Genomic DNA, 23,209 nt, shown 5'->3' on the forward strand with positions numbered 1-23,209 from the left:
ATACATGTTACTTGTGTAGCGCATGGATTAAACAGAGTTGCAGAGGAAATACGAAAAAAGTTTCCTCTTGTAAATACCATGATATCCAGTGTCAAAAAAGTATTTCTTAAATCTCCTATAAGAATTCAACTTTATAAAGAAATGCTACCTAACATTCCTCTTCCACCACAACCTATTTTAACGCGATGGGGAACATGGTTAGAAGCAGCTAATTTTTATGCAGATCATTTTGTTAAAATAAAGAACATAATTGATACGTTAACAGATGAAAGTTCCCAATCTCTTTTGGATTCTAAACAAACTTTTCAGAGTAGCTTGCTTCAACAAGAACTTTCATTTATAAAATCAAATTTTAGTTTTGTTCAAAAAACAATTACTCAGTTAGAATCACCAAAACTGTCATTGTTCGAAAGTACAGAATTAATAAAAGAATTTGCGTCATGTTGTCGGAACGTTAGAGGTAATATTGGAAAAGATATTTTAAAAAAATTTGAAGCTACTATGGAAAAAAATAAAGGTTACCATATTCTTTCTGAAGTAGTCAGTGTTCTAGCTGGAAATATTTCGGAAACAATTAATTTAGAACCAAATGTTTTGGTTAGTTTGAAAAATGCTCCCGTTACATCAGTTGATGTTGAACGAAGTTTTTCCATATATAAATATATGTACTCAGACAGAAGCCACAAGTTTTTGTTAGAAAATTTTGAACACCACTTGGTCATTTATTGTTACCATAATTCTAAATAAGTTTATTCATACTTAAAAATGATGTAGTTACTTAAAATAAATGTAAATCTTAATGAATAGTAGGAAATATTTAGTTATGTACACTTTTTTTTTTAAATTGTTACTATTTTACGATTTTTTTATTTATTTGTAAAATATTTGCATATTTTCGGGTAAACACGTGCATATTTATGCGCATATTTTCTACATTTTTATTTGCATATTTGCCGAAGTCTACTTATTAAATAAATCATTAATTAAAGAATCGAATAAAGTAAAAGCGACTATCAACAACCCGTACAAGAAATTTTTACAAAAATACCAATTTCTATTCAAACAATAAGTATCACTACAAATAGAAGTCTAAAAATACGTGTTCTACGATCTTGATGCGTGATAGGCATATTAAAGATTTGAAAGAAGCACTAATAGACTGATGGTATCGGAAGTTCAGAGCTGACTCAACTGAACTGTATCTTTTATGTAATTAAAAGTTGTGTACCGAATATAAACATAGTTTAAGTAAAGTTCAAAACCATAAGTTAACGAGAGAAAGTACTCATTTTTATTTCGTAAGGTTTTGCTAAAACCAATAATGTTAATATGTTTTAAAAATTTCGTCTATATTAACCCTCAAGCGGGTAGAACTATTTTTTTTTGTAAAAATATACTTTTGAATAGTAAAGGTGCATCATTCACAAGACAAAAACTGTCTAAAAAAAATTTTCTTTGTCAGAAGGGCTGGAAAGGGTGGTATATATTGCAGTGTGTATTAAGTAATTCTGCTTGTTCATTGGCGGATTAATACCTCTATGGAAGGTTGTCACTTCATCTTTTGCGCGGTCGTCCGATACTTCTTCTGTCGATTGGTGACTTTTCTGTTTGTCTACAAAGTTTGTCATAAATTTTTTGTTTGAGGTATTAAGTTATTATTAAGTATTAAGACCAATTATTTTTACGTTTCATAGATCGTTTCCAGAATTTTTGTAGCTTTATCAACTCCCATCGTCTCATCAGATAATAAAACGATGTCATTGGCAAATCTTAGGTAGTTTGGAAAAGGTAGATATATTCTTCTAGGCCTCTAGGGTCGTCTCTGTTTATGATTGATTTTATTTTTGTGATATTAATTTTTAGTGGGGATATATTGTGGGCTGTTTGCGAGTTCCTCCACCATAGTTTTCAGTTCCTCGAACATGTTCTATGTAATTGTAAACTTACTATATCGTAAGTATGATCAAAATTAAGAGTTCGGTCACGTTGTTTTTTGTTTTTGCAGAAATGTATTTTTTAAACGGAGCCGAGATACCTCAAGTTAAATATAAAATTTTATTAAAATTCTAAAATCAAAAATTTTGTTGTTTCTTGTTTATTTACATATTTCCCAACCCCATTTAAGAAAATTTAAATCGAAAAGTTGAGCATATTTTTATTATGAACATTTTAATACCAAATTTGCCATGTGACCAACGAGTTATAGATCATGGTCAAGTTTTTGAGAGTTCGCCGCTCGCCTATTTAGTTCTATTAAGGTAACACTATGTCATATTTTCTTAAGTATGTCTATGTCAGTATTTGACATTTTCGCTGCGTTTTTGTGAAATTTTTAAAATCACTCGGATTAATTATGAGTAAGTTTGGAGACATCTCAATATGTGTGGGATGCCAGGAAGAATTTTATAAAGCAGAAATGATAGAAGGAAGAGACCACATGCCCTACTGTGAGGATTGTTTTAAAAGTGTTTATTGTGCAGGTAAACTATAGATTAACCGCTAACTATGAATTAAACTGCAAAAAATATTAAACTAAAAAACATTGTCATTATTATCTCTTGTCTTATGATTTTGCCTGATCAATTAAAATATATTTTAACATACAGTCGTCTCTCTCTATAACGATATGCAAGGGGCCGAGAATTTTCATCATTATAAATCAAGAAGAGAGAGACGAAAATCGTTACTGTTATAATAATAATGTTACTATACTTAATAACCTATTGTAATTTGAAAAATTGAACAAAACGATTATAAATGACTTAACACTGTATATACTGTACGCAACATAGATTTATCAAAGAATGATATAAGCAATACGGTATAAAGAAATGACTGTATAATTAAAAAATGTTTACTGTACTGTAACGAAATAATATGGTACTGCACATTATTTTTATCAATGTACGAAAAATGAAAAATTCTGTCACCTTGCTCTGTTTCCTTTTCCCTTTCCACAGAACTGATATTACCTTGTCCTAAAGACACAAAGAAACTTCCACAGCACTCATATCGTCTCCCTGGTGGCTAAAAAATCAATTAAGCACTTTTTACGCATCCAATGACTGCTGAGGTATCGGATCTGGTTCTGGCTCTATTTCCACATCCGGGTCACTGCTTCTTCTTCTACACTAACTGCTGGTTGGATGTCCTCGTTAGAAAGTCCAAATGTTGTAGCTACATTTTCATCAACTTCTTCCAAATCTGTTAGCTCTGCCAGTCCGTAGGTGATAGAAAGTTCAAACTGTCTGTCCCAAATAGCTAACGGTAGGTCATCTTTATCCTTAGTCAATTTTTGATCTTCCAGCCATCCTGCGCGTTTGAAAAAATGTTTTATCGTATCGCTCATCACCTCTTCCCAGGATTTACTAATCTTTAGGATTTCGCCAAGAACGTTTAGTTTGAGATCGCCATTATTCTCAACCAATACCATCAAAAGTCTTCTCTTGTAATGGCTTGTCAAACTCTGGATGACCCTTTGGTCCATGAGCTAAAGGACAGTCGTTGTGTTTGCTGGCAGGATACACCATTGTGTTTGCTGACAGGAAATAAACTTCAATGTTTTGAAGATCGCACAGTACAAGATAAGCAGGAAAATTGTCTACAAGCAAAAGAATTGTTTTCGCCATTAAGCTCGACATCCCATTTTCTTATCATCAACTGCACTCTTGTTTGCTTTGTAGGTCTACATGTTTTCTAGCCCATCATCTGTTACGTTTTTGTTAACATCGTGGGCCTCTCCGCTGATCTGTCCGTAGTTGATCTTGTGTCGCAGCTTCCACTGACTCAGCTAACTCTCAGATACTTTGAAATTCTCAATTCCAAGCTCAGGTGCAAAAAACTCAGCTTTTGTCCTGACCACAAGCCCAGAAAATGAAATATGATTCATACGCTGCTGCTGGAACCATTGAAACATAGCTCGATCTAAATATTCGTGCAGACATTTCCGTAACTTCTTTCTGCTACCGCCCTCCATTTCCGCTTTAAGCCACTTTTCTCTAGGAGAGGTGGCCGCATTTCTTAAGCTCGAGTCTCAGGTATTTTGGGATTTAAACACAGTAACATATTTGCCATCAACTATTGAACGGTGAAAAGTCATGAATTACTGGTTATTTAGGAAATCGTTATAAAGAGAGACTGTACATTAGAAAAGAGTCTACCTGTTCCTTCCCATTATAATTTACTTTATGTTGTTTGTCGATTTTACTTTATTATTTTAGATTGATATCGGTAGTTCTTAAAGTTTGGGTAAATTAGCTTCCAGAAATCTATTAAAAGATTAAAATGTTTATCAGTTTTACATATTTGTTGGGAAATGTTGTAGATAATAATCCCTGTCTTTAGAAATTAGGTAGTTTTAACATTTACAGTTAATCGAATCAAGCGGTTCATTGTTTTCGTGCCCGCTATGTATTTATGGATTTCTGAGAAGGACAATATTTGCTTTCCCAAGATAAAATTTTATAGTTTTTAGAAATGACCTCCCCTCTATTTGGGGCTTCTGTTAGACGCTTTGTAATGTATTTTTAGAAGTATTATTTGAAACTCAGTTCTATACACACGTTTAGCTTAGTCAATAAAAGTTCATCAAAATTGTCGTCGTATATTATTTTAATTTAATAAAATAATATTTTATATCAACACTACCATTTTGTTATATTGAATTTTTAAAATAATAATAACTAGAAACATTTGCATATAATATAATACATTTACACTAACTATTGATCTGTCTGAAGGGTTAATAAGCTTTTAAATAAATAATAAGTTAATTTTGTTTCTAAATGTTTTTATGCATTTCTTATTGTGTCATAATTTACTATTATTTTTGCGAATTAACCACAATTTTAGTTTAACATATGTTTATTTTCCCCTTTCGAATTCCAGTTAGGATATATTTATTTTCTTCTTCTTCTTCTCCCGCTCCCCTTACCCTCTCAAGTATCGGAGTGTCTTTCAGTGTATCATTTTTCCATTTATTCTACCCTCTTCTATTATTTGTTAATTTCTTTATCTCCTCTACGATTTTTACACTTGTTTTTACACATTCTTCTCTTTGCTCCAGCCACTTACTTTTTGGTCTGCCTACTTTTTCTTTTAGTTAAGTTTTACATTACCTTTATTTACTTTACCAGTCAGGTTTGATTAATTCGTACCACGTGACCGATCAGTTTACCTGTTTCTTTATCATTTTTGTTCTTGACCAATGATATTTTTTATTTTTTCACATTCCACTCTCTTCCATTTAGTCTTGCCTGCTATTTTCTTAATATGTTTTATTTCTATTACATCTTTGCTTCCTGTTTCTTGTCAACGATCCAGTTTTCACTATTATTATTTTTTGTGAATTGTAGCTACTTTTTTATTCCTACTTCGGAATTCTACTTCCAGAATAGCATCGTCGGTGTTACTTATAATTTAGTTAGTTTATATTAAACATTATTAAATTTTGCTAAATATATAGATTTTTATTTCTACTTTAGCTTCGGGAGATTCACAATCACGAGAATCTGATTTATGTGAGAAACTTATTCCATATCCAGAAATATATATGGATGCAAAGAAAAAAATAAATATAGGTTATAGTAATCCAAGCACTACCTCTTTATCGAAAAGGTAAGGACGTTTTTTGATAAAATTTTAATTTAAGTACTAGGAATTTTAGCTACATGTTATTGTCATTCTGCTATAATAGAAAAATCTGAATAAACAAATTTTTTTGTTACTCGATGAAAAATTCTTCTAATAATTTATTTTATCTGACTCATTCACATTGAAAATTCAGACATATAATATATATTTTAAAGTGGACGACTTTAAAATAATATTGTCAATATTGTTGAGTTGCGTTCCCAGGACGACTTTATTATAAGGTAGTTTATTCAATTGTATAATATTAACTTTAACAGCGATTTTCTGATGACAGTGAAATTCTCCCGTTAGTGATTCCATAGTAAATCATGACGAAAAAAAAAACAGGAAAAAGCCTCGTAGTACTGTCCCGACACAGTAAGTATTTGGTCTTATATTTAGTTATATTTTAAATATTTTTAAATATTTAAAAATCATAAATGATCTGTCCTCTATATTTCATTGATTATGTTATTGACTTACTAATAGTGGTATTTTCTTTTTATTGATTTCCTCTTTAAATATGGGTATCCAGATCCTACTGCAGTCTGTCGAGGAATTTGCGACGCAATTGGTCTTATTTAGCATATCAAAAGTCGCCTCTATCACTTTTCTCTTCTTGCCATCTGTTTCTTTCAGGACTATACTTGAATCGTTGAACCTATGTTGAACCCTATGTTCATTTTCCAATTTTCCATGTGTGTTTACACATTTAAAATCTATAAAATTTTCTATTTTTAATGTAAGATTGATGTTCACCTACTCTAACAGTGAACGGTCTTGATGATTCTCCTAAATAAAAATGATCGCACTCACAAGGTGTTTTATAAATACAATTTTTTGTTCTTCCTTATTTATTGCAAAGATTCGTTTACGATAAAATAGAACTCAATATTTTTGTTGTTTGGTATGTTGTTGAAATGTTGAATTTATTTCCTATCGTTTTTGATTTTTCCGATATTCCTTTTATGTTTGGTATTATTTTCCTGGTATTATTTATTCTGAATCTTGTAGGATCCCATTCTAAGTTGTTCTGTTTCATTCGGTCTATTGTTAAAAATTCTTTATTTATAAATGTCAAGGTATAATCACTTTTTAATAAAACAGATGTTAACAAAAAAATATTTTACAAAAATCGAGTAAGGAGAACGTTATGCAAAGAAAATGTCGAGTTCACAGCTATACGTTTTTATTGGGTGCAAATTTCTTCCTTTCTTCTTCTGCTTATTCTTCAGTGCATTATCCGGTCCGGAATACACTGATCGCGGGGGCGATCATCAAGGCTATCATGGTTTTGTTGACTGATCTGTGAAACAGCTCCGCGGAGGTCATCCTAAACCATTTTCGGAGGTTTTTTAACCACGAGATATGACCAGGTCCCGGTCTTCTCCTGTCAAATACTTTACTCTGCATACCGACATTCTTCCTTCCATTTTTCCCAAACTTCTATTATCGTCAGTTGTGGGTAAATGAATTTTGACAATCTTAAAACTGTTAGAGCAACTTTTACTTCTACGATGAACACTAAGGACACAAATGCTCAGATGATGTTAGCTCGTTTTTAAGTGACTATATAAACAACAAAGTTCTAGAAAACTTTGAAGAGCTGCAACTATGTCCAGGTCAGAATCGAAATAATATTGTTATTTGATATCGTCTGGCATTAGTAATGAATAAAAATCACAGTATTTCCTCTATAGAGGAATATGAAGACCTAATCGTGTTTTATCTACTTACAATAAATTTCATGCCAGATATATTACTCATGTAAAAGTAACTGCTTTTAGAACATGGTGGCCAGATTTCTTTCAAGAAAGTTTTGTCTACACGGAGCTTTGGTACGGAAGTTCCAAAAAACTAAAAGCTTAGTTGCGGTATTAATTCTTACTATGAATTTAGCTTTTTCTCAGATAATTTGGGTATGGTATTAGCTATACCATATATATTAATCACATTCTTGAGGATCGTTTTTAACTTTTAAATACTGTAAGGGGCAGCCCATCTATATTTGTGCCGATCCTCAAAACCTCCTTGCATATTACGGGAAAATTCTAACAAAAAAATTGAAGACATTAAAAACCTTCTATAATAAATTTTAGATAATTCCAGTTCAGAAGAAATCGAACAAAAAATAATAAACTATTCTATTTATTTTAAATGTTCTTGTTTTTTTTTCCAAATTTAGTGTAGTCATTTAATGTTTGTAATAAACAATATTATTTGTATTATAATGACTACTTTTTTTATTAATACCTGAAAAAGAGATAACTAACCCATTTGTAAATGGGTTATCTCCTTTTCAAAAATTGCTGTTTCTAGCTATTTAAAAAAATGAAATTAATAGTAAACAATTTATTAATAGTAGATGTCTGTTGACATAATATAACTTGTAAGACAAATTTAAATATTTCACCTAAATATGAAGCTTTTGTGTTGTGTTAACCTTTGCCTTTGCAATAAAATGAACAATGGGGCAATTAATATTATATGTTTTTATCAACATTCCATTAGAGGTACAAGTCGTGAAACTATTTTAGACTTTATTGTGTAGGATTTTTTGGCCGATAATTAATAATTGTTATAATTATGTTATTACAATAACAAAGCAATAGTGACTACCTAAAGTGTTAATCTAGGTTATAAAATGGATTTTATGGAAAATATTTCTCAAGAATGAAAACAGAACAAAACAAATAAAAGTTAGAAAAATCAAAAAACTTGTAACAAAGTATTGTGAATTTGTAGACGAGCGACAATAGCAACCAATAAACATATAAACAAAAGAGTAGTGACCTACTCCTCAGTGTCGAGTGACCCGACACTCGACACTCGACACTGAGGAGTAGGCAGATTGAGACCTCAGTGCCGTTTACGGTTCTTGTATTTATACAGAACACGATACTGGTACGTCACGAGTCAGGGGAGGAGGCAGATTGAGATCCCGAACTCGAACGGAACCGTGTCACTCTTAATAATGGCTTCAAAATGGGTGCCGAACCGAGAACTTAGTAATTTTCATATATATATATATATATATATATATATATATATATATATATATATATATATATATATATATATATATATATATATATATACAGGGTGGTAAATCGTCACACGGGCCATAGGAAACTCAATAATGGAAATTCTAAATTGTTGAATTCCTGCTTCCCTAAATATTTTACACCAAAAGTCTAAAAAAAAACTATTTGTAGAGGACTGAAAAATGTATCGAAAACAAATTGTTCTACGAGTTAAACGTATTACAAAATTTTGCAAGAATATAATACATTTTTCAGGCCACCTCTAAAAGTCGGGCCACGCGCGGTGCAAGAATATGTATGACATGTTGCGTTTGGTCATATTGATGTTTCTAATATTTGACAATATTTGAATTGACAAAATTTTAATTTTGTGATTTATTGTTTAAAAAACAATATAGTTGATTAAAAAATGTATTCAGTTGAGGAAAAAGAAGCAATATTAAAAATGTTTTATTCAGGCGATAGTGTGCAAGTTGTCAGTTCATTATTTAGCGTAGAGATATACTAAGATATCTCAATAGACCAATTCCAACAATTCCAATTCCAAGTCATTCAACAATTCAAAGGATTTTACAAAATTTTGAAAATACTCTGACAGTGATTTCTAATTGTACCTGTAAAAACAATATTGCTGAGGTATCAAAAAATTTAGAAAATCAAAATGAAATAAATGTGTTAACAGCAGTTGTAGAAAATCCTAGAAAAAGTTCTCGGGCCATTGCAGACCAGTTTAATATTCATAATTCCACGGCCTTAAAAATTTTCAAATTTCAATGCCATCAAAAACTAAGAGAAATAGATGCTAAAATTTTAGTGAGTTTTAATGTAGACAGACAATTTTTAAAAAACATTTTGTTTAGTGATGAATTGATTGTAGTGTGATGTGAGTGATGATGTGTCATCTGGTGATGAAAGAGGTAGATGTATGGGAAAACTGGAACTTGATGAATGTGTTGAAATTGGAGTCATTTGTCCAGAATGTCCAGTAGCAGGATAGTCATATTTTCCAATACTTGCTTGAAACAAAATATTTGATATTTCATGCTCCACCACATTTTGAGCATAACTTGATTTTAAAGCTTCCATTTTCATTGCAACCAAAGGCACTGTATTTATGGCGATTTTTCTTAGCTTGAAGTTCTTTCAATACGTTGTAAGCTTCCTCTTGCCTTTGGTCACCAGTTGAAACCTTCCTTTCTGAACATTTAGTTTTTTTCCCAATACAAGGCGCTGTCGACGGACCTGGTTGTGAATTCGGTGGTTCTGAATCCGATGATGGTGGGACTATTGTATTACTTGTATTTCCCTCATTTGGTCACAGATTTTGATTTTGGGAGATTTCTGCCTCAACTTCTTCCGACCCAGAATCCTAAAAATATATTTTTTTATAGATGCCTGGAACTGCTGAAGAGTGGAAAGTAGTGGCAACACAGTTTAATAATCTATGGAATTTTCCACAATGTACAGGAGTTATGGACGAAAAACATATTATGATTCAATCATCAGAACACAGTGGAAGCGATTACTTTAATTACAAATCGGTTTTTGGCATTGTGCTTTTTATTCTGTCTAATGCAAATTACGAAGTGTTGTATATGAATGTTGGCTGCCAGGGACGCATATCGGATGGTGGTGTTTACGAAAATACCCAGTTCAAAAGAATGTTGTCCGAATGTAAACTTAATCTACCTAATAATGAAAAGCTTCCTGGTAGAGCCATGGCTGTTCCTTATGTTTTTCTGGGTGACGATGCTTTTCCATTGTCACCAAATTTGATGAAATCTTATCCAGGTACCCAAGAAAAAGGATCACAGGGAAGAATATTTAATTATAGACTATCAAGAGCGCGAAGGGTATCAGAGAATGTGTTCGGAATATTATCTGCACGATTTAGAGTTTTCAGAAAAATAATGTTACTTGAACCAACGAAAGCGGAGACAATTGTGACTGCTTGTATTTGTTTACATAATTATTTAAGAAAAAAAAATCAAGGACCACCTACACTCCACCTGGAACTTTCAATTCTGAAGACAAAGACAGTGGTAATATTATTTCTGGAGCTTGGAGGAACGAGATGAAAAAGAATATGCCATTCCATAGTTTCGATAAGAGAGCTCGGAAATCAAGTAGTGCTGCGAAAGATGTGAGACAAGAATTTGCAGAGTTTTTTATGACCAAACAAGGGAACATTCCTTGACAAAATGACTATTAACAAATTATATAAAGTAACGAAACAAACAGCAAGAAAATTAATTAATGCATTAATAATATTAATTTTATGAAGTTATTTTATTTTTTTTTTAAGTTAGAAGTTAACTAACTTTCTACTAACTGCTAAATTACTAGAATATGATACGTTATGATCCTCTTTCAATCGTAGTTATTCATAGCTTATAAATCGTAAAATAAATACAATATTGTTGCATACTTACATGTTTTTCATTTAATCCCTTTTCAAGGCATAACTTAGGTTCATTTTTGTCTGATAAAAATAGAAGTCGTTGGTACGCAAACCACTTTGTAGTATCAGAAGTAGCTGAACCCGATTTATTTTCTTCTTTTAATTTCTTCTTTTCTCTGAAAAACTGTGCCGTCAAATTTTTTATTTTCCTTTGTATTTCAAGTTCGTGTAGCCCCATCACATCACTGATGGTTTTCCAGGCATCCTTTTTCTTATTTTTATTTTTATAATTTACGTCTTTTGGATTCCATAGTACACTTTGGGTGTGATATAAATCAATTAAGGTATCAATAAGTTCATTTGTCCACGTTATTACTACAGACATGTTTCTGTTTCCAACTGAGCGACCGTCCCCACAAAGCCGTTAAAATGTCGACAACACGCGCATTCCTTTGATGTTACCGCCAAAAAGAGAAACAAGGTTCTCAACATTTGTTTACAATTTTTGTTGGCAACATTAACATATTTCGGAAACTTTTGTCACCAACGCATGTTGACAACACGAAAGTTGCCAATTTTCCTTTGGTGGAGACCCGTCTTAATGTAGACAGACAATTTTTCAAAAACATTTTGTTTAGTGATGAATGTACATTTACATTAAATAATGAACCAAATGTTCAAAATTATAGGATTTGATCGACAAGAAAGCCTGAGGATATTATTGAAAGCCATACGCAATATCGTCGAAAAATAAATGTCTGGTTAGGAATATTTAGACTATTAGATTTAGATTTAGAATATTATTGGACCATTTTTGTACGAGGAAAATTTAAATTCAAAAAAGTTTTTAGACTTGCTACAAGAAGAGATTTTACCCAGACTTGCAGTAATAGCTGCAGATGAAGAAGAAATTTGGTTTCAAATGGATGGATGCCTTGCGCACAATAACTGGAAGGTTAAGGAATTCGTTAAAAACAGCTTTAATAATTATTTAATTGGACCTGACTGAAATATTAAGTGGCCCCCGAGATCGGGAGATCTATCTCCAAACCATTATTTTATCTGAGGGCCTCTAAAATCAAAAGTCTATTCTGACCAAACATTTACAGATATTGAACCATTTATCATGCGAATTATTGAAGAGTGTGCAAAAATAACGCCACGCGTTCTGGCTAATGTGGAATACTGCTTAGTACAAAAGAGCTTATTGTTTGAATATTTGTTATAGGTTTATGTTTAGAAATTATCATAAATTATTTTTAGGAAGAATCACAGTAAAACTATATTCAAATTCTTTGAATTGTTGTATAACCTGGAATTGAATTGGAGTGCATTATATTATATTTACATTAAATATAGCTACATTCAACATTATTACTATTTTTCGTGAACTGAATACATTTCATCAATTTTATTGGTTTGTAAACAATATAATTTATTGTTTACAAAGTTCTATTTATTCTTCACTAATAGTAGTAGCATTTGTGAAAATTTGCTGTTTATAATATATAATATAAAAATGAATCACATAATGTGTTGGTAAGCGCATAACTCAACAACGCATGGACCAATATTAACAATTCTTTTTTTTAAATGTTCCTTGAAGTCTAAGAACGGCTATTATGGTGAGAAAAATTCGAATAATTTCCGGGAAAACTCTAAAACAACCTTTTCTTTTTCCCATACAAATATTTTCCACTATTGAGTGAACAACAGAAGTATGTATTTGATACACTTATGAAAGTAACAAATGATAAAATAGGAGGGATTTACTTCTTAGATGCACTTGGTGGTACAGGAAAAACTTTTTTGATTTCATTGATATTAGCTCACAATTCGCTCACAAAATAAAATTGCACTCAATGCATGTTTAAAGTCCTCCAATTTGTGGAAACATTAAGGTATTACACTTAAGCAAGAATATGCATGTCGAGTTGCAAAATGACCAATCTGGAGACATATTCTCTAAACAACTCATTATTGACATTGGTAATGGCAAATTTCCTATAGACACCTTGACTGGTTGCATTAACTTTCCTTAAAGTTTTTGTCAGTTAACTTGATCAAAAGATGAACTGATTCAAAAGGTGTTTCCAGATGTTGCTCAAAATTACAGAAACCATGATTGGTTTAGCGAACGGGCTATATTGGCTGCAAAAAACATAGCGGTAAATGAATTTAATTTCAAATTCAACACGCGCATTCCTTTGATGTTACCGCCAAAAAGAGAAACAAGGTTCTCAACATTTGTTTACAATTTTTGTTGGCAACATTAACATATTTCGGAAACTTTTGTCACCAACGCATGTTGACAACACGAAAGTTGCCAATTTTCCTTTGGTGGAGACCCGTCTTAATGTAGACAGACAATTTTTCAAAAACATTTTGTTTAGTGATGAATGTACATTTACATTAAATAATGAACCAAATGTTCAAAATTATAGGATTTGATCGACAAGAAAGCCTGAGGATATTATTGAAAGCCATACGCAATATCGTCGAAAAATAAATGTCTGGTTAGGAATATTTAGACTATTAGATTTAGATTTAGAATATTATTGGACCATTTTTGTACGAGGAAAATTTAAATTCAAAAAAGTTTTTAGACTTGCTACAAGAAGAGATTTTACCCAGACTTGCAGTAATAGCTGCAGATGAAGAAGAAATTTGGTTTCAAATGGATGGATGCCTTGCGCACAATAACTGGAAGGTTAAGGAATTCGTTAAAAACAGCTTTAATAATTATTTAATTGGACCTGACTGAAATATTAAGTGGCCCCCGAGATCGGGAGATCTATCTCCAAACCATTATTTTATCTGAGGGCCTCTAAAATCAAAAGTCTATTCTGACCAAACATTTACAGATATTGAACCATTTATCATGCGAATTATTGAAGAGTGTGCAAAAATAACGCCACGCGTTCTGGCTAATGTGGAATACTGCTTAGTACAAAAGAGCTTATTGTTTGAATATTTGTTATAGGTTTATGTTTAGAAATTATCATAAATTATTTTTAGGAAGAATCACAGTAAAACTATATTCAAATTCTTTGAATTGTTGTATAACCTGGAATTGAATTGGAGTGCATTATATTATATTTACATTAAATATAGCTACATTCAACATTATTACTATTTTTCGTGAACTGAATACATTTCATCAATTTTATTGGTTTGTAAACAATATAATTTATTGTTTACAAAGTTCTATTTATTCTTCACTAATAGTAGTAGCATTTGTGAAAATTTGCTGTTTATAATATATAATATAAAAATGAATCACATAATGTGTTGGTAAGCGCATAACTCAACAACGCATGGACCAATATTAACAATTCTTTTTTTTAAATGTTCCTTGAAGTCTAAGAACGGCTATTATGGTGAGAAAAATTCGAATAATTTCCGGGAAAACTCTAAAACAACCTTTTCTTTTTCCCATACAAATATTTTCCACTATTGAGTGAACAACAGAAGTATGTATTTGATACACTTATGAAAGTAACAAATGATAAAATAGGAGGGATTTACTTCTTAGATGCACTTGGTGGTACAGGAAAAACTTTTTTGATTTCATTGATATTAGCTCACAATTCGCTCACAAAATAAAATTGCACTCAATGCATGTTTAAAGTCCTCCAATTTGTGGAAACATTAAGGTATTACACTTAAGCAAGAATATGCATGTCGAGTTGCAAAATGACCAATCTGGAGACATATTCTCTAAACAACTCATTATTGACATTGGTAATGGCAAATTTCCTATAGACACCTTGACTGGTTGCATTAACTTTCCTTAAAGTTTTTGTCAGTTAACTTGATCAAAAGATGAACTGATTCAAAAGGTGTTTCCAGATGTTGCTCAAAATTACAGAAACCATGATTGGTTTAGCGAACGGGCTATATTGGCTGCAAAAAACATAGCGGTAAATGAATTTAATTTCAAATTCAAGAACAAATTACAGGCGAATTGAGGATATATAAATCAGTTGATTCGGCTACTAACCAAGATGATGTCGTCAACTATCCGCCTAAATTTTTAAACTCGCTGGATTTACCAGGATTGCCACTTCACAATCTGCAAATTAAAGGTTGGATCGGTAGTTATAATGTTGAGAAATATCAAATAACCGCGTCTTTGCAACGGCACACGGTTAGCGATAAAAAAAATATTGAACAATGTGATAGAAGCAACTATACTAAAAGGAAGGTATAAAGAAGAAGACGTTTTGATACCACACACCCCAATGATTTCGACTGATGTACCATTTGAATTTAAACGACTACAGTTTCCAGTGCGGCTTGTTTTTGCTATGACCATAAATAAGTCCTAGGGGCAATCATTAGGTGTTTGTGGTATTATTCTAGAAAACCCATGTTTCTCATATGGTCAATTGTATGTTGCTGTTCCCGTGTTGGAAAACCATCAGATTTGTTTGTATATTTACCAGGTAATCAAACAAAAAACAGTGTATATCATAAACCACTACAATAAAGTAATTACTATTTAAATGGGAATAAGCCACAATTAAAGGTTAAATTACGTTTATTGACGTTTCAATTTCCATTTCGGAAATCGTTCTTAAAATTACTTTAAAATGCCATAAGAAAATAGCTTCAGAACAACACTACAATAAAAATAAAACAGATTTTTGTTAATAATTTTGATTCACTTGATTTACAATAAAGCGATTACTGAAAATACTTATATACGTTTTATTTTATTATTCTTTATTACATAGGTTATTAACCCTATGTTAATAATAATAATAATAAATAATTAATTATCTCTATGTTTTATCAATGAAGCAACCGCTTTATAAATATTTGTCACCTTTAGGTTAATCCTAAATATCTCTTTAGATTATTTTTCAATCAGGTTTGAACCTTAAGTTCCCCTCTTAGTTTGAAGCCCTCTGGCAGACATCCCAGTCGGGGTTTTTAGTGGGTCCAAAAGGGTGGCCAAAGTTCGTGGAAACGAAGATACTTAGGTCACCCGAGCTGATCCTGACACACCGCCCTATCATCATGGTGACGGTTCTGTTCAGGAGAATTAAAGAAATAAACTGCCACATTCCAAATCTATTTGACAGAACGAAGTCTGTCGGGTCCGCTAGTTCAATCATAAAATAAAAATATTAACAATTCAAATATTGTCAAATATCAGAATAATCAATATGACCAAACGCAACAAGTCATACACATTCTTGTACCGCGTGTGACCGTGACCTGACTTTAATGAGTGGCCTGGAAAATGTACTATATTTTTGCAAAATTTTGGAGTACGCTTAATTCGTAGAAAAATTATAACATTTGTTTTTAATACAGATGCTTGACTTTTGGTGTAAAATAATTAGGGAAGCAGAAATTATATATATATATATATATATATATATATATATATATATATATATATATATATATATATATATATATATATATACAGGGTGAGTCATGAGGAACTTTACATACTTCTACCATATGTAGAGTCCCTCAGGGAGCATATCATGTGGCCACTAAAAAATGTCAACTCCTCTTCTTTATTAATTAACAGGGTGATTTGTGTAATTGACCATTTATTTCATTTTACTGTACTGTTTATACGGCTCATTTGATTTTTTTTAATTTTTTCATAATACTGTACACTACTATCAAGCATTCGACTGGTATTAGCTAAACTAAAAAATTCCAGGACTGGCTTTGGAAAAATTAATTTAGGGATTCGTATTAAATATTACACCCTGTATAATTTTTTTTAAAATGCAATAAGTGATTTTCAAACTACATAAATAGCCAATAAAAACGACATATGCGACAATGTTGTCGCACTTTTATTAAATTTTTAGTGAACGATCAAATCTTACCAAAAATAGAACAACCATAATGAATTATGTATAGTATTATAATATAGTATCAAATTATAAGGTAATTAATTTAAACACATGTTATAAATTTCAAACATTTTAATTGAAATGATAAACTGAGTCACTGCACAACAAAAAACAGTAACTACTAACAATAACGAAGAACAATTTAAAAAAAAAACTAAAAATATCTACATAGTTATGATAAACCCATAAATTAGAACTGGAAAAGATACAATAATGGTAACAAAATAAAAATAATTCAAAATAGATTTTCGAAATGGAACCCTGCTGCCTGTACACATTTTTGTTGCCGAATTGTTAATTGACGTATTGAATTACGGATACTCTGGGGATCGTTTCTAATAGTATTACAACAATGTATAATTCTATCAATTAATTGTTGTCGGTTATTAATATTCACTGCGTAAACTAGTTGCTTCAATCGTCCCCAAATATGGTAATCAACGGGATTGAAATCAGGGGATCTTGAAGGCCACGAAATAGGACCTGCACGTCCTATCGACCTGTTGCCATAAACATTTTTGAGATGTTGTCTCACTGCCAGTAAAAAGTGTGGGGGTGCTCCATCATGCTGAAAATACATCCCTCGGATAGCAACGTTCGCGTTGGCAAGCAAATTCAGCAAATAATTTTGTAGAAAGTTCAAATAGACCTGCCCTGTTAAAGGACCATCAAAAAAGTGAGGACCTACTAATTGGTTATTTATGACACCAATCCACACGTTAATCGAAAACCTTAACTGAGAACGACGTTCTCTAATAGCATGGGGATTTTCTTCTGCCCACAGATGTGAATTTCGTGAATTATTTATCTCGTCTCTGGTAAATTGAGCTTCATCTGTAAATAGTGTCCTGTATAGCGTTGGTCGATTATTGTTAATCCATCTACAAAATTCCAACCTATCGATCTCATCTCCAGCATGTAGTCGCTGAACCATTTGAATGTGATATGGGTATAGATTATTTTTTTGTAAGACTCTACTTACTTTTGATTGAGTAACATTGAGTTCTCGACTTACTTGTCTAGTGCTTATTGTAGGGTTCATAGTAACGGCGTCCATAATGTCATCTTCCTGCGCTTCATCTACATGTCGCTCTGTTGTTCCACTAGGAAAAGTGCCATTTTCTCGCAAATAATTAAAAACTGACCCAAATGTTGGATGACTAGGGGAGTTCTGGGAGTTCGACGATTAGGAAATCTCCTGCGATATTCTCTACTAGCAGCCTTACCATTCCCATTACAGAATCCATAAACAAATATTATGTCTGCATATTCTGTGGTCGAAAACTGATGTGGCATTTTGAACGAAAGTAACAAAAGCTCTACCAAAACTAACACAATGTACTTAACGTAGATATGACAGAAGAAATATGTATTCTTGTACACATAAATAACAATTGATAATGACAATAATGGCAATGGGTATAAAATATCAAGAAACGTCAAACGGTCAACGCCAACCTTCATTTTAAACTTTTTTAGATTTATTTTTATTTAGTACAGTTGATGCAATGTATTATTATTTGACATAAAATTTTTAGTCATTTACAATCAACAAAAACTAACACATACAAGAGGTTTGACTTTTTAATCAATTTAATTTATTATTTATCGAAAATAATGCCCCAATACGATCTATGAGTAAAAATTTAAAATTGAAAAACAATTGATTCTATCGTAGAGATAATACAAAGTGACAGTAAAGATGTTAATTTTCTACGTATTAGATTATGTTGTAGCAACTCATTTTAATTAAAATGTTTGAAATTTATAACATTTGTTTAAAATAATACCTTATAATTTGATACTTCATTATGGTTGTTCTATTTTTGGTAAGATTTGATCGTTCAATAAAAATTTAATAAAAGTGCGACAACATTGTCGCATATGTCGTTTTCATTGGCTATTTATGTAGTTTGAAAATCACTTATTGCATTTTAAAAAAAATTTATACAGGGTGTAATATTTAATACGAATCCCTAAATTAATTTTTCCAAAGCCAGTCCTGGAATTTTTTAGTTTAGCTAATACCAGTCGAATGCTTGATAGTAGTGTACTGTATCATGCAAAAATTTAAAAAATCAAATGAGCCGTATAAACAGTACAGTAAAATGAAATAAATGGTCAATTACACAAATCACCCTGTTAATTAATAAAGAAGAGGAGTTGACATTTTTTAGTGGCCACATGATATGCTCCCTGAGGGACTCTACATATGGTAGAAGTATGTAAAGTTCCTCATGACTCACCCTGTATATATATATATATATATATATATATATATATATATATATATATATATATATATAGATATATATATATATATATATATATATATATATATATATATATATAGATATATATATATATATATATATATATATATATATTTATCTATATATATATATATATATATATATATATATATATATATATATATAAATATATATATATATATATATATATGATTTCTTTTAACATTGATGTTTTAGATGGTATTGATTATTCTAATGTAGTTACTAAATAAAATCAGTTTATATTTTTTTAAGCTTTCTTAATATTATCTTACATAAGTTAATTTAATGATTTTAGACCAATCCAGTGCCCAAAAGCCAACTGCAATAAATTCGTATCTCTATTCACTTTGGGCTCTCATTTTAAATACGAACACAAGGAAGTGCCTATTATACTGACACAATTGGATGCCCGCAGCGCTCTAGAATTTTATCCCAGAGACATCGCATACAACGTAACAAAATGCATTGTTCTGCTGAACGTTATCAATTACGATTTTTCTAATATTATTCAAATAAGGTAAGTAGTTCATAGGCGTAGACAAAACACATGTCTTATATAAATAAATAAATAATTTATGAATTTTGTCATATTATATATGAGGAGCATACATGCAAAAACCGATAAATCCATTTTTTGAATTTTTTAACCTGAATATGGATTAATATCAATTAAGTAGCCCTCTATGTTTCTAGAATATAAAATTCCAACAAAAACCGATATTTTTCCTTTAAAATGATGAACAAAGTTCACCAGTTCGAGCAAATGCCGATAAATCCAAATTTCAAGCAAAACCCGATATATCTTTAAATAATTAATTCGCCATCGATGATGTGAATCCATAATATAGTGCATACTTATAGCAGGTTTGTTTATGCTGTTTTGGGCTTCGTTTTATAGTAGTAGCATAAACAAAGAAGTATACTTCTTTTCCTATGGTAGTAGTTTGTAAATTAAAAACGAGAGGACTGTGTTACCTTAATCACGTTTTCGGAATTTAGGGGCAAAGGATTAAGAGGTTATGTTATGTTGTTTATGAATTACGTATTAAGCAGTTGTTTAACATAATTTTATTAAGTTTTAACAATGGAAGCAAGTGTGTTGGAAATTAGTATAGGAAATAGGAAAAAACAGAAAAGTGAGACCAAGAGGCAGAAATTGCAAAAGCAAAGGTAACAGGTAAAGAATAAATTAAGACGTTCGTTACCTAATCCATTTTTTGTTTTAGATATCGTGATAGCGATCCTCATTTGGAAAACTTTACAATAGTTTGCAAACATAATGGCCCTACTTATCACTGCAATAGCATGGCTAAAAGTGACATTCGAGCCATTCGAAATAAAATTTTTGAAAATAATGTGAAGTCAGAACAGGATATTAAATTGTGTCATTACATGTCAGTAGTTCCAATTGAAAGGAAAAGATCGACAACAGAACGAGCAATCAAGGGGCGTAACTTTTCCGTACACTACTTCTTGTCGAAAAGAGTCAGCAAGAAAAAGTTCAGGTATGTCAGGCATTTTTCTTGAAATGTGTGAATATTAAAAAAGATCGCAAAACTACGTTGCTAAAACATTGTCAGACGGAAATATTCCAAAAGAAAATCGGGGTGGAGATCACGTGTCCACAAAATCTGTTGTCAAAAAGAATAAAATAGAGTTTATTGGTAAACTACAAGGAAGAGAAAGTCATTATAATAGAAAGAAAGTAAGACGAATTTATTTGGTCGCTGATCTAAGCATAAAGAAATTACATGGCATGTACCTCACTCAATGCGACCCTGAACATAATGTAAACTTTTCGATGTTTAGAAGGATATTCGTTAATGATTTTAACATTGAGTTTTCTACTCCAGCATCAGATGTGTGCGCACAATGTACCAGACTTAAATTCAAAATTAGAACGGAAATTAACGAGGTAAAGAAAAGAGAGTTTCGAACTGAGTTAAGTATCCACAAAAAGAGGGCTAATGCATTTTATAGTCTGCTAAAAGAAACTCCTGAAAATTCCATTACATTCTGCTTTGATATGCAGCAGGTGCAGCCTTTGCCCAAAACGCCTATTAATGATGCGTTTTATGCACAGGAGATTAGCATGTATGTTTTTTGCTGCGTTGATAGCCAATCCAAACATCCAACTTTTTTTACGTGGACTGAAGATCAGGCAGGTAGAGGATCAATTGAAATAGGTTCTGCACTTGTTAATTACTTGGATTCTTTAGAGTACGATAATATTACGACACTTCGCCTCTTTTGCGACGGGTGCGGTGGACAAAACAAAAACTCCCATATTTTTCATTCGCTGTACTTCTGGCTTAGATTTAAAGCTCCAGTTCAAGTAACAGAAATATTACTTGTATTTCCAGTCAGGGGCCATTCGTATTTGCCAGCAGACAGGGTATTTGGAAGAGTAGAAAAGCTTCTAAGAAAAAAAGCTGTTGTTAAAAAGATAGGCACTGATTGGAGATTGTTTAATGTGAAAGAGCTTCAAGTGGGCTTGAAAGAAAATTGTAATAAAAAAATTTAACAATGGCAAATTCATAAAAATACGTTCATTCCAAAACTATTATTTTACCAGTGGGTTGGAAAATTTTGAAAAACTTTTGAAACCAAAATTTTCCGATATTGAGTTAACCATCTCAGAAAAAAAATTGACTCGGGGTATCCCCGAAAAGAAAAAAAAATCCCTTAAACACTTACTAAATCAACAGTTCGATAAAGAGTGGGAGAAATTACAAGAACTTGACTGGTACCGGGAATTGCTTAATGGCAAAAGTTCAAATGAAAAGGATGAGGAGAAAGAGGAAGAGGAACCAACACTTCAGATTTAACTTGACTTTTTTACTTTTTTCAACTTGTTAAATAATAAAAATAATTTTCTACATTATAGTTCGTTTATTTTCTTTTATTAACAACAAAAATATGGTGCTCTTGCAAATATCTTTCAGACAAAAACCGATAAATTTCGGTTTTCAAACAAAACCCGATAAATTAAAAAAAAAAAAGACAAATAAAAACAGTAAAAAAAGATAATATATTAAAATTCTAGGATTTTAATGCATGACTTACTACTACTATTTAATTCCAATATGATGTTTCTTTAAATTATTATGGGATTTTGCTGTATAAGTTTTTGGCATTTATCTCGAAATTGGAAAAAGTGGATTTATCGGTTTTTGCATGTATGCTCCTCATATGATATATAATAAACATAATTCTTCCCCTTCTTTATGATGACTGCGGTTACTGAACCCATTTACCAAACAACGACATATTGCATTGGTTATTTTATTCATTTTACTTTTTAGTTAAATGTCTTGTTTTTTTTTGTTTTTTTTTTTGGTTTGTTTTATTTAATATTTTTTCATTATTTTAACATTTGTTGGATTGACAGGGACACTAAATAATCTTATGGGTCGATATAAGCGATTGATACACACAAAATGACCTCGAAAAGGTTGTGAACTTATAATAAATATAATAAAAGACATCTAAATATATTCCTAAATGCAAAACAGAGACTTATCTACTCTAATATTTCTACTGATCAAAACTCATTATCAAATAAATTTTCATTTAGATTGTTTCTGAAATTGCGCTAAACTATTTTATTTTTTAATAACGACAATAGATTCTCAAACATACTGTACAAAAAAATTCTAGATGACATATATATATATATATATATATATATATATGTACATCCTATACAATAAAAACCCTTTATTTTCTACTTTTACCGGTAATTATACATATTTCCCAGAGGCTTTTGGTACAAGTAAGAAATTTAAATTATAATGATGTGCGCAGTACACGAAGTACATGCCTGATTTGGCATGTACTTCGTGTTTTTTAATTAACAATGTTGCCTACCTATCTTTAAAGCGTTTTCTTTACCGACATAACGTTTTATGTAAACCTATCTACATAAATGTAATGAAATGTAGAGTAAAT

At 31.2% G+C, this 23,209-nt stretch overlaps 1 protein-coding gene across 1 annotated transcript in view; it reads left to right on the forward strand.

Moving 5' to 3' along the window:
* The first annotated feature begins 2,302 nt into the window (after positions 1–2,302).
* Positions 2,303–23,209, forward strand: part of LOC140447881 (uncharacterized) — a 42,332-nt gene continuing 21,425 nt past the window's right edge. Inside the window, exons 1-3 of the mRNA XM_072540791.1 lie at positions 2,303–2,480; positions 5,484–5,616; positions 19,554–19,775. Of these exons, the coding sequence (XP_072396892.1) occupies positions 2,354–2,480; positions 5,484–5,616; positions 19,554–19,775 (482 nt within the window). The 5' untranslated portion in view covers positions 2,303–2,353. The remainder of the gene's footprint in view (positions 2,481–5,483; positions 5,617–19,553; positions 19,776–23,209) is intronic.

This window comes from Diabrotica undecimpunctata, chromosome 8 (assembly GCF_040954645.1).
Source record: "Diabrotica undecimpunctata isolate CICGRU chromosome 8, icDiaUnde3, whole genome shotgun sequence".
Classification (NCBI taxonomy): Eukaryota; Metazoa; Arthropoda; class Insecta; order Coleoptera; family Chrysomelidae; genus Diabrotica; species Diabrotica undecimpunctata.